General features: G+C 43.1%; 1 protein-coding gene across 1 annotated transcript in view; it reads left to right on the top strand.

The window, feature by feature from the left end:
• LOC146820941 (two pore calcium channel protein 1-like) overlaps positions 1-13400 on the top strand; it is a 653069-nt gene that overhangs the window by 93308 nt on the left and 546361 nt on the right. Inside the window, exon 3 of the mRNA XM_085609765.1 lies at positions 5761-5875. Coding sequence (XP_085465891.1) covers positions 5761-5875 — 115 coding nt within the window. The remainder of the gene's footprint in view (positions 1-5760; positions 5876-13400) is intronic.

Raw genomic sequence — 13400 nt, 5'->3', positions numbered from 1 at the left:
CTACTCACCCAGACTCGACAACGCACTCTATGCCGGAATCAACAAAAACATCACCCGCAAGCTACAGAACATCCTGAACGCCGCCGCAAGACTGGTCCTCAACCTGCCAAAATACTGCCACATCTCCCAGCACCTGCGCACACTCCACTGGCTCCCCGTCGAGGCTAGAATCACCTTCAAGATACTCACCCACGCACACAAGGCCCTCCACGACACCGGACCAGCATACCTAAACAGCCGACTCAAATTCCACGCACCCCAAAGGACCCTACGGTCAGCCCAGCTCTCCTATGCCGTAGTCCCCCCACACCAGAAAAACCAGATCAGGAGGTCGCTCCTTCTCCTTCTTCGCGGCCAAAGCCCGGAACGCCCTTCCACTCTACCTCGCTCCCCATCTTCGCAAGAAACCTCAAAACCTGTCTCTTCAACAGACCTGCATCCCCCTATCCCTAGCGACTTGAGACCCTTACGTGTTAGTAGTTGCGCTTTACAAATGCCTGATTGATTGATTGATGATGTCTACCATACAATATATAGATTTTTTGTGGCTGTATTTGCAGTGCAGATTAGTCTGGAAATTAAATGTGATAAGACTCCAGTATCATCGCCACTAACTGCTAAATTATAGAAATGGCTTCAGATTTACTGGCATCAGTATCTGTTTTGGAATTGTTTTGCATATTTTTGTGTATTCAAACACTTGGTCACTTTATGTGCGGTACTGTCTGTAAAGGGCTCGGGTGAGATTTTAAACGTTTTAGGTTTTTTTGTTTTAACTAGGGATTTAAATGAATTTTGTGACTCTGAAGAGACATGGAATAATTACAAGACAGTTCATTTTATATTTTGGGATTGTATCTTTTGTTATTTGAAACGTGTTTTTTGCGTATTCTTTTGTGTGTGTTTTTTTTTAACTGACTCAAGATTAATTGTTTTCACTTTAACTTCGGAAACTTAGATAACAATGAGTTACAAACAAATCCCAGTGGAACATCGTCTCCTTTTCCGGAATGCATTCATGCATGCAGCATTCTAGATAACAAATCCTGGGAAAGCTGTCATTTCACCAGGACCGATCTCACCTTGGTAACAAACTTCTTTTACAAGGTTAAAGGAGTGTGTATGGTTCCTGGAATTAAAGTCTTATGTTAATACACCTATCACATGAACTCTAATTTCTAAAACTAGTCCCTGGTTGTCCTAACTGATGATAATTAATTATACTGGGTGTTTTAAAAAAAAAAAATCCATTACAGGTAAAAATGTGGGCAGAATTCGAAACTTGGGCAGCGGGCTACGTAATATAGTTGAAGAGAAATCCGTAGATGATCATTTGATGCCTCTGAGACAAGTCAATCAATCAATCAGGTGGCTTGTAAAGCGTGACTACTCACCCGTAAGGGTCTCAAGGTGGTGTAAGGGGGAGGGGCGGCTGTTGGTATGTCGAAGGCACTGTGGTTCAGTCGAAGTGCCAGGTCTTGAGGTCCTTCCTGAATTGAGACTGTGACGGTGATTGGCTGAGGTGGACACGTTATGAGGGGCAGGCAGTACACCACAGGGTGACTACTGGGAGCATGTAGTTCTTGCATAATATGAATGGATGTAGGGTGACGTTGACAGTGCCACTGCTAAAAGAATCATTTGTGGATGCTGATTGTTTCCCTACTCAGAGAAACTGCACAAGCGCTGGGTATATTGTGGGCAACTTCAGCACCAAGGTCAGTGGCACACAATCGCCCTTCTGCTCTGAGTCCTGCTACTAAGGCCTTGTGATAAGTGTCGTACAGAGGCAGAAGGGTGGAGCCAGAAACATAAAAGAAAAAATGCATCTTCGTTACTTTGGCAGATCCAGAATGTGACTGACACTTTCTTCAAGTGCTAGACAAAGGATGGTGATGCAAGGGCTGTAGTGGACTCACCCAAAAGTCCATGTTTGTGTATTTAGGTTGTGATTAAAGGAGGTCTGTGGTGAGCTCTAGCTGTAGCCAGACCGAAATAGATGCAATAGACTGGGATTTCCAACTATAATCTGTATTTGTTCAACATTTTTTGAAAGGTTTGTTTTGTTGTTTTTCCAAGTCACATGCACAGGAACACTGACTGGACTGAGGCTTTATTAGGGCCCAGTTCTGATGATTGTGCTGTGACATAACTCTGGCGCACGTCCTTTGCATAAGTTTTGCGTACTCACATTTCTTCTGTGAGCGTGAAAGTCATGCGATGAAAGGATTGGGTATGTAAGTGTCTGTACCAGCCTGGGCGCAGTTCAGCACCTAAATAATGGCATCCCTTATGTAGTTGCCAAACCTGGCATGAAAAATAGTGCTTAAGGGAGTAAAAAATACAGGATTTTCATGTCATACTTTTGCTTCCTGCAGCACAGTTATTTTTTTTATTTTTTTACTTTATTGCATTTGGTTTAAAATAGCTTTCGTGCATAACCCATGCTTTCGTTGTTAGTGCTGTGAGGGATGTGAGTGTAGAGCGTGATTTACGTTATTAGGTCTCGCCTGGTGTTAGCAGCGCGCATGCACTGCTCTCGCCATTGCGAGGGCCTTTTGGAATCGATACGATTCCAAAAGAATACTTTAAGCCCCGCCCCTCTTTTCATTGGCACGCGTTATCGTTTATGTTAAACGATGGCACGTGATTGGAAAGCGGGCTTCTCGGTTACCGACTTGTCCACTTGTAGGACGGCCCATGTAGACAGCCCGACGCCATCTTTGTTTCTGGCACAGCGCACACTGCCATGCGCTCGTAAAGTCAGCCCTCCCTTCCTCTTCATGCCCACCCCATTCCTCTCTGATCCTCCTTCACAGGATACATCCCGAGCTTGCCCAATTAATGTTCGCGTCTCACGCGTCTCACTGCTTACCTCACCAGCTGTATTATTTAAGCATGCATTTGTGTTGTATTTTGTCAGGAAGATAGAAATACAGTATGTTGTCTTGGAAGAGCCAAAGTGCTTGTTTGGAGTGACTCACTTTTAGGAACATTGCAGTACAGTAATGATCTATTGCTTCGCAACTCATCGCAGTACCTCACATCTTCTTGTGAAATGTATTGGATCTCACTCCTTCTCGTTCCAGTATTTGCCTACCAGAATTGTTTGTTGTTTCAGTACCATTGTTTAATGAACACTCTGTGCAATAGGAGGCGCCCAGGCTGCGCCAAGCTCAGGATGTTCTGGCCTGTGTTTCATGGGCCCGCGCCCTCTGGTGATGAGGCAGCCACGCCCTCTGCAGAGTGGGGTAAACAGACTCACGCGGCGAAGGATGTCGGCAGTGGCTGGAGTCAGGTTGTGATGGGAAAGCCGAGACCTTCATTCAAATGTAGCGCTTTGAAGCGGCACATGGTGAGCATTAACGCAAGCAACCATTAAGGGGTATTAATATGTTCTACTTCTTCACTCTCTCCCTTCACCCTCCTCCGCACCGCCACCCCAAAACCCCCTCGCCTGCTCTTCTCCTCTTCCTTCTCGTGACCCCACCTTACCCTCTCCGTTCTCGAAGGGCAGATTGAGCGCTGTGCACGCAGCCTTCATAACAGCAGCATGCATGTTCGTGTCTCTCCTGCTGCACACCCCTGATCGTGTGTTCCTTTTTATCTTCCTTCTCATATTGCAATGGATAACTGTCCGTCAAAAAGCGCTTAGAACCGACCTAAACCCGACATGTGTTCTGACATCTCTGGGGCTGTAAGGAATACAAGCCGTGAGAGAGAAGCCTCGTTTTTCCAGCAGAAGCGCCTCGGAGGTGCAGCAGTGGTGAACCCCAGACTGCCTCTCGTGGCGCCCCTCCAGGGCCTACCAAAGGGAGTCATTATTGCAGCTTGCTCCTTCCGGGCAGCAGAGGGTCTTTTAAAGAGCTTATCGCTTTATAAAACAAGCATTAAAAATGCAATAGGTCTCGCCTCTGATTAAGTAAAAGCCATTTGCTTTGCTAATGATATTGTACAGCAAAGCAAATGGCTTTAAATTAATCAAAGGCGAAACCTATTGCATTTTCAATGCTTGTTCTAATTCCTGTGACTACCTGGGGCAGCAGAGGAAGGATCAACCACATCAAAATATTCACACACTGTCAGTAGCAGTGCAATGGCTGTTTGCCGCACTACTCTTGAAGTGCTGCGTAAGCTGCCCACTAAAATGGAAATAACGAGCAATGTTCATTAGTGTCATTTTGCATCCGCACGCGTAATGTCTAAATTGAATCCGGAAGACGCCATTTATAAAGGTAGCAGCAGGTTGCGCCATGATTATTATAATTTTGTTTTACAGGTGGCTCTGACCCCAACTCCAGTTTGCTCTGTCTTAAAAATCACAAGAGACCGAATTAGATGTCCCCAAATTACAGTTCATCTGTTTTAATTTCCACGATTACATAGCCGAGTTTTCCACAAACTGAGTACAAAAACAAACAACACTATAACGCCAAACGGTATTCAATATTGTGCGATCCAACTTTTAGTAGGAATTGGTCCAGACAAAGCACTGTAGGTTATCAGTCGTGTGGGATATGGTTTATACCCCTAACTTATGAGATGGGAACCCAAAATGCACACCCTTTACAGGCACTTTCACCACAGGATCTCCACACAGTGGATGTTCGGCCGCTTCAACCTATACTATTGATAACACTTATTTGATTGCTTTACCCAGACCAGCCGGGTCGGAATTCTCACCGGCGAGGCGACTTCATGGAAATATCTTACGTGTTCTGTTACGTCCAGAAGAAGTCATGGGATACCTCCCATTGTGAAGAAACACATGTTGGCTGGTTGTGTCTGCCAATGTTAAATATTCAATTAAATGAATTCCTATAAATCTTGAATGGACCCTTTGTGAAAATACTTTCGAGAGGCAGTTCTTTCTGTATAGGGGTAAATGGGGATGTGGTATCTGTTGGTTTTCCCTAGAGTAAGGAGAGTGGGCCGATGTATTGCCTGGACAGGGTCTGTGGTCGGGGTGATTTGCTAGATGGATGAAGGGGATTGCCCGAAACCAGAGAAGACGATATTCTCAAATTGGTAACACAAGTAAAAACAAATCCATTTTGTCAATATGTTACAATATCTACGGAGCAGAGGTGTGAGGCAACTACAATAGAATACTACTATAACCATCTACTATTCCATACCTTGAGATTTCCTTAAAGACATTAAATATTATTTTCTGTGGCGTTGGTTGTTGCTTAGGACTACAGTGCCATTTCTGCAAAATATGTCTAAATAGTTATGAGATCTGATTACAAACATGTTGGGGAATCCCATCATCACCCAAGTTCATTCACAACATTTATCTAGGAAAGCAAATCACCGCTAATGTTAACCTAGATCTGGAGCTTTCGGCGCTTCCTTTTCGGAGGCCTTCTTTCCCAAGTGTCTCATTGTTGCAAGCCTGAAAGCATGTATGTTTTCCTTCACCTGGTACTTGGTGGCACTTTGGTGAGGGTAAACTCGCCTTTTCCGACATCCAAGGGATTGCTAGTGGCTGTCGGGGATGCCATATTTGTGCGAGGAAAGTGACACAAAAGTATTTGTGAACCACCATGATAACCACTGTATGTTTCAGAATAAACGTAATTGGCATAATTGCAACCTCAGGTGACAACACATGAAGAATAGATTTAAAAATAAATAAATTACCAAGACGCCATCCACCATGTGTTGCTCTAGAATTGCTAAACATATATTGTTTACTTGGTTTTCATTATTATTCTCATGATATAGAATTTAGTTCTAAATATGTTTTCTTTTCAGGCTCTACTATTTTTATAACCACTGGACTATGCAACTAGCTATCTACTTTTTCATTTTCGTGGACCTTTCCCTTGCCTTGTTTGAGAAGCCTGCTGTCTACCCCATGCCATTTCTGGTAGGTTTCTTACATAACCTGTACCAACAAAATTAATTGTATTGTTATTAGATCTTCTGATTTCATGGTATTAACTTTTAAAAGATTACAGGCTGTATTTAATCCATATTTATTTTTTGCTCATTTTATCTTTAGCCATATTTATTTTTTGTGTTGTGGATAAAATGTAGCTGCAACTAGTTTATTTCCTCATTTTCTTAATTGATCAAGACATACTTGAACTTTTTGCCTGATGTGTCTTATTGCTATAAGAAGCTGTTTATGATGCATCACTCGTGCACCACACTTATACGAAAATATAATTCTGTTGTATTGTAATTGCATTTATATACCGCATGTTATCCCTACTGAAGAGCTGATGCTCTTTACGGTGGGAAGCATGCTGCTCCGGAAACCCAAGGATAATGGTTAGTCCAGTGTCACTGGTTATGGTTGGTTACTTTTGTGCGTTCAAAGAAACTATTTCATGCATTTAGTCACGTTTCTTTGTAGTTGAATATACATAACATGTATAACAGATAACAAAGAATGTGACCATCCCATGCCGGGTCCACCATGTAATTAGTTAGCAAGATGCCGGCTCAGCCCACCTGTAGTTGCGCTCTTTTATATTGGTGCACAATCCTTATCTCATATACCCGCCTAGACTTAAATATCTTCATATCCCATTCCTTCTTTAGCCCATGCATGTACCTGAGATTCCCCCTGCATGCCCCAGCTGTTTGAAATTGTTCCATCCGTGAGAGACTCTTGTGGAGGGCAAAGCCTCCTCAGCAGCCTCAGACTCTGATCCACCCCCCCCCCCCCCCATGTCGCTGCTTCCTCAAACGTATTCAGCAAGTCTTGCCAGGTTTCTATATCTTCGTGGACCTTGCCATCTTTACAAGATAGGTGACCGTGCATTTCTTTAGCCAAAGCCCATTCTACTGTGTCTCATTCCCAGTTGGTCACCATATGGCTCTGTGTGCCCAGCCACACCATAGAAATACGCCTTTTAGCCAGCAGTAATGACAGCTGCAGAAATATATAACGCATTGTACCCTGCTTGGGAAGTTGCAGGGTGGCCCGTAGGCACTGCTTGGGGTCAGGATCCAATGTCAGCCAGTCGTTTATCGTAGCAGTTCTACCACTTACTGCCAGTAGGTATGCACCTCCCCACAGAACCACATCATATGTAAGAATGTAGCTCTTCCATGTCCACAACGGAGGCATGCAGGTGAACGTCCCATATATATAGCCTATTGAGTTTAAGGGGGAAAGATTTGTGCATTTCAGTTAGTTAAAGTGTAGTAGTTTAAACCTGTTATTTCTGGAAACCATCTTAACTAATGCAAAGGTGTATTTCTATGCCGTGTCTGTGAGTTGTCCCCCCCCCCCCCCATGTCCTACCCACACGCCTCCCTAACTGGTAACTGTTGTCTGGGCCTGTCCGGTCTAAGAGCTTTGTACATCCAGGAGACTGTGTCCCCCTCTCGCCCATATTTAGGAGCATCTGCAATGTCTCAGAGAACTCCAGGAAATCCCTCCAGATCTCTCTCGCCGTTTGAGCAATTTTAGAGTATTATAGATATTGTCCACACCCTAGGGAGAAGACCTCCTAATATATGAGAAATTGCTCCCCCAGGTATAAATCTCCTAGACTTCTACAGCCTCCATCTTGGCATTGTGTGATAGACGTGGCAGAGCCTATGTTCTTGAAGGGCTTCAGCACCCAGATATCTAGGTCCCTAAAAAGTACGGTTGTCCCAGTATTCTGTTTATAATCCAATCCCAGATCCGGGCTATGTGCTGCACTAAGTAAGGGAACTCGTCCCCCAGCCGTGCCCCCCTCATTAGCGCCTCCCCAAGGGGCATGTCCTTGTGTGTACCTTTCAGCAATTGCTTTTCATTATTTTTTTTTGTCCTCATTTGTCATCATTTTCCACCTGAAACCTCCAGGCTCTCCTTTTATCTTAGTAGTCTGCCCAACCAGCGAGACTTTGAGAAAACAGTACTGCGGAAAAGGGGTCATCACTGTCATGGGCTATTCCTCAAATGGCTATAATCATTGGATCCAGCCGAAAGTGTGTCAACTCGAACCTCCCTAGTTAGCTTGAAAGTTACATTCCTTCCCTCCTTGTCAGCCAAGTAGCCAGGGGGTTCCATCACTTAGCCACCTTTTTTGAGGACTTATGATTCATATCCATGCTTTGAACATAGAGTACTGAGTCAAGCCGTTGTGATTTTGAAGGCGGCAATGTTTGGATTCAATATTTACAAATCTGTCTTCTTCCCAGCAGAATTAAATACATAATTTATTTATTACGGTAGTCCAAATGGTCTCCCACATCTGATTGTAATGCAAAAATTATGAAATCCAGGCTTACGTTAATTTGAGTATGTAAGAGATCATTCACAAATGTACACGCATCCTTCCAGAAGTCCTTGATGTTTGGGCAGGAAATAAGCATATGAACATCATCTGCACTCTTTAAGCCACATTTTTTACAGTAGGCCTCATCCGAACCCCCTAGTTTTGCCAACCTTTTTGGTGTCTAATAGGTTCTATGGAGAGAAAAAAGATAATCCCGTCTTAAGGATGCTGGTTTGACCACCAAAAGGATAGTTGCCATAATTGATCGAGATTTATGTCTGGCATTATTCCTCCCCATAGAGAATTAGGTGTACTTTGCCCCTTGTCTGAGTTTTCCATGATTAGAGCATACCAGGTTGCACTACCTTCTTTTGTTGTGAGTTTTAATCAGATGTTTTTCTAGGTCGTTGGTATCATCTTTATCTTTCTCAAGAGTTCGGGCCCAGCTCTGTAGTTGAAGAAATTTAAACTTGGACACAGATTTGTTGGTTAACTCTTGAAACTGTATCCAGGAAAGGAGCTTCCTTGCCTGGAGGATCTGACCCCATTCAGTAATACCTGCATCCCTTATGTTGATCGCTAGCCTATCTTTCAGACATTCCGGGGAGCCTGGGGAGTCCCACTTTGGTGCATACTAACTATAGTATGACAGATTTCTTACACGCTGAATCTGGGCCCATAATAGAGCCGCAGCCTGCAACACTTTTAGCCTAATTTTAAAAAGAACCTCTGGTCTCCGAATTTATACATAACTTTGGCCCCACCATTTTCCACTTAATTTAGAAGGGCCTCCCATAGCTGATCAGTCCCTGACCCACCCTTTTCAGAAAGCAAAAACTTAAACTTTTTAACTGAAAATCCCATACATATAGTTGAAAGTCTGGCAATGCAATGCCCCCTTTATCATACTTCCTCCTCAACCTTCGTCTTGCAATTCTCAAACCCTTAGCTGCCCATTTGATTAAGTCTATTCTAGCTTGTAGCTTTTGCAACCAGGTCCTCTTAAAATGAAGGGGGATCATATTAAAAAGGAAAATGAAGTTTGGGAGTATTGACATTTTAATTAAATTCGTCCTCCTCAGTATCGTCAAAAGAGGGTGGGACCAGCTAAGTAAAAACCTATTTGTTTCTACCATTGTTTTGTAGAAGTTTAATTCTACCAACTTCTCGAGAGTGAGAATGACCTTTATACCCAAATATTTTGGTCGCCTTTTTATCAACCTATGATTCTCATTTATATTCCATCCAATAACCTCTGTCTTGGAGGGATTGGCCTCATACCCTGTCACCTTCCCAAAGTCTACTACCAGGGAGTCTAAACTTCTCAAAGCGGTGACCAGATCTTGTGTATATACCATAACATCATCCGCATATAAGGATCCTTTTTTGGACCATGTGCCATATATGTAAAGGGGGTAATCCCCTGTTACAACCTTATTTTCCTGGCAAGGGGTTCAATTTACAAATTGAAGAGCAGCAGGGAAAGAGGGCAAGCCTGTCTAGTCCCGATTGTTATTTTGAAACCTGATGTAAGACTACCATTCAGTAAGATGTTTGCAGAGGGGGCCCTATAAATGCCCCCTATGGCCTTGCAGAACTGTTTGCCCAGCTTTTAGTACTCTAACAAGGTATAAAAATACTGCCAGTTCACCCTATCAAAGGCATTATTTGTGTCTAGTGTAATGATCGCAAGTGACACTTTACCATGTATATTGCCAGATCAATCATCCCTATTAGCTCATGACTCAGGTGGTGCATATATCTATCTTTCATAAAACCTTTTTGGTCTTCTGCTATCAACCCTCCTATTACAGAGCTTAGTCTTTTGGCTAAAATACTAGTGTAAAATCTTGCAATTCTTATAGGTCAATTTCTCTTTTGAATTGCTTTTCATTATTGTTGATGTCCGCCAGCCATTTTGCTGCGTATTGGTAATGGGCAGCATAATAATATAACTCCATGTCTGGTAATCTGAGCCCTCCCTGGTTCAGTTTTAATGTGTTCATAGCCACCAGCAACCTCTTACAAGCCCAGACAAGGTTTACCAGCAGGTTCTTTAAGCTCTTAAATGTGTCCACGGCACGGGGGATAGGGCGTTTTGTAGCACATGTAGAGCCCTAGGGAGAAATATCATCTTGGCGACTGCCACCCTTCCCATGACAGACTGGGTAAACCAGTCCAAAACTATATAGATCTCTGGACCCCCTCCATTTTCATCTCCATATTACAGGCCACTAGAAAGTTGTCTTTCTCCCTGTGTATACCCAACTGTGGCAGACCATCTACCGGAGGGCAATGAGGCGCCTCCAAGGGAAATAGAAATTCTGTTGGGCATCAGCCCCACCACCCTACCAAGCTCCTCTAGGTTGGCCATCAATGCAGGTATCGATTCTTATGGTATCCAAACGTAGAACAGTGCATCGTCTGCATATAGTGAGATTTCATGTATAGTGTCTACCAGTCGCAGCCCCCAATGCCCCATCTGCCCCCACAGTCACATGGTCAGCGCTTCCAGGTGTTTGAATAATGCAATAGAAGTTAGGTGCGATCGTTAGTTAGAGGGATGTGAGTTCATGCTGCAGTTTGGTGGGGTGAATAGATGAGCTAAAAGAGATTAGTTCTTGTTAGGTTGCTAGAATATGGTTTCAAAATAGGCGCTGCTGTGGTCTATTTAATGGCTTGTGGGAAATTTGCAGGGATACAAAATAGAGGTACAGGTAGACACTTAAAATACCTTATTATCATCATTATTATTTTTGTTAATGTTATTTTCGTTAGTGTCTTTATGTATGGTCGAAATGTAATCGCTTTTGGCACTGGGTTTTTAATATCCATTTCATGATTTAAATCTATGTTCTTTTGGGGAGATTTAGTACACATTGGTTAGTAAGAGTGATTAAACTGTAGACGCACAATTATTTAATTTAGGGGGGTTTGAAAAGTCAATGCAACTAGTAGTTTTATGCCAAAATGCAAATGTATAGTAAGGTGAAGAGGATAATTAGGTGGGTAGGAATAGTTATGGTCTGGGGGTGTATAGAGGGTTAGAATGATAATTTGATTTAGCATTTGGAGGGTAATAAGAGATAGTACATGTTGGAGAAGTGGGTGCTGGCAAGAGAAACATTTGATAAGCAGGTGTCAAAAGGAAACCGGAAGAATTAACAGTTATTCCATGTGAGCAGGTGCTATATTTCAAAGCATCTTTTGTTTTCTACTTGGCCTCCAACGGTGTGAAACTTTGTCCTTTGATAGGTAGCATTAATATAGAGGATTCTTCCCATTATTTTGGACTTTGACTTGTTCTATCTAAAGTGAGGTACCGTGCAGTGAGGTAAGTCTGAATAGCTTACCCTTTGGGTTTAACAAATAAGATTTGGGGGAGTGGACCATCTCTGGGGTAGAGGATGTATCCTTAGGGCTAGAGCGGTGGTCCTCGAAGCTGTGGAACCGGGTTCTAGTCTCGGCAACGACGCTCAATATCCTGTGATTCTGGGCAAATCACTTAATCTCCCCGTGTCTACCAAAAATGAATGTGTGCATCTGTAATTAAACTGGTGCTCATGTAACGCGCTCTGATACCCGATGTCTCGGGTCTAGTTCGCGCTATATAAAACAAAAACAAAAATACTCTTTTCTATCTGTTCGATCATTCCCTATGTTCTTTTTGAGACACGGGTGGCTTGCTTGTGGGAGGACTGGGTTGATCTGGTTCGCCCTTGATCTTAATAACCGGATGGTCGTAAATGGACTGGATTTGGTTCTCCTTTGAATATTAGAAAAACACACGCACATCTGCAGCGGTTTAAATCTTTTTATCCCCCTTGCCTGACAAGTCTGCATAGCTATTGGCCTGAATGCCCATTGACTGCATCATGAGCTCCTCATAAGTAGTCTTTATTTTCCATTTATGGAAAACTAAGTAGGGAAAAGAGAAACAGATGTTTGCCTGCCTTCATTTTTCTGTCACACGTATAGTCAACCCTACAATTGTGAGCCTTGATCGCCACACAGGCTTTCAGGCCCTGCGCCACCTGCGTTTAGAAATGTATTGTAGAATAGAAAATGGCGGGTTCTGTTAGGGAAGGCTAAATAAAAGAAGGATAACCTCAAAAAGCACAGGCGACCTGGAGTCGTTGAACACTCAACAGGTGAATTAGTTCCACATTGAAAAGGAATTAACCTAGTGAGTAAAACTCATGAGTCATCATAAAAGGGTCGTAGGAGGGGCAGGGCGGAAAGTCCATTCCCGGAAGTTTAAATTTCGTGTGTCTTCATTGGTGCTGGTAGCACAATATGTCTGATTCCAGATTTAAACTACAGAATAAGTGACTGATTAAATCAAGTTTCTATTGGTGAACAGGAGATGAGATTCAATAATTTCAGAATGCTGTCAAATGGGCGTCATGCTGATCAAACGGGTCAAAGATGAAACGTCCAAAGCCCAAGTCGTAGAAGAGGCTCTAACATGCTTGGCACAACACATTGTCTTTATTGTTGAATCAATTCAAAACATTCTCCCTAAATAGACTTTCTTCAAATGGACTATGGTGAGGTATGGGAAAGACGAGAAGCGTCATATCTTAATTAACACAACGTTTCTAAAATGTTGCTCAGAATAAATTTGTGATAATTGTGAAATGAATTAGAGAATTCTGAAACGGGTGAAGTCCAATCTCCTGATACTTCTTGCTGGAGACATCAGCAAACCCAACATATACCGATTTCACAAATAACTGTGATGAATAGAGAGGTTGTGTTCAGTAGCATATAAAAGGAGTGGATTCCTAAGTCAGGGCCAGTGAAATTATGCTGTAGAGCAGGACCAAATTTATGTGGCAGGGTTGACTAAATTATGCAGCAAGAAAGGGCAATGTAAGTGGTGTAAGGTGGGTCGCTTTGGGATAGCATTTCTACCCCACTTTGTCATTTTGACATATAAACACAGGAGTGCTGCCAGCACTGTGAAAACACGGAGCGCCTTCAAAGCAGCTGCTCTGTTTTTTCACATGAATGCGCTGCCGTGAGTTCGAAGCTGCAGACTGCAGGGTGCACTATTAGTCAATGGGGCTAGGGGGCATCTCGGTTGGGGGCTGCTTACGGGTAGGCCAATCGGTCTTGGGAGCCAAGCTCCTAGGGTTAGGGTGAGGGAAAAGGGGGTCCAAGTTAGCA

The sequence above is a fragment of the Triturus cristatus genome, chromosome 6 (assembly GCF_964204655.1).
Source record: "Triturus cristatus chromosome 6, aTriCri1.1, whole genome shotgun sequence".
Classification (NCBI taxonomy): domain Eukaryota; kingdom Metazoa; phylum Chordata; class Amphibia; order Caudata; family Salamandridae; genus Triturus; species Triturus cristatus.
This window is presented reverse-complemented; position numbering and strand designations above follow the sequence as displayed.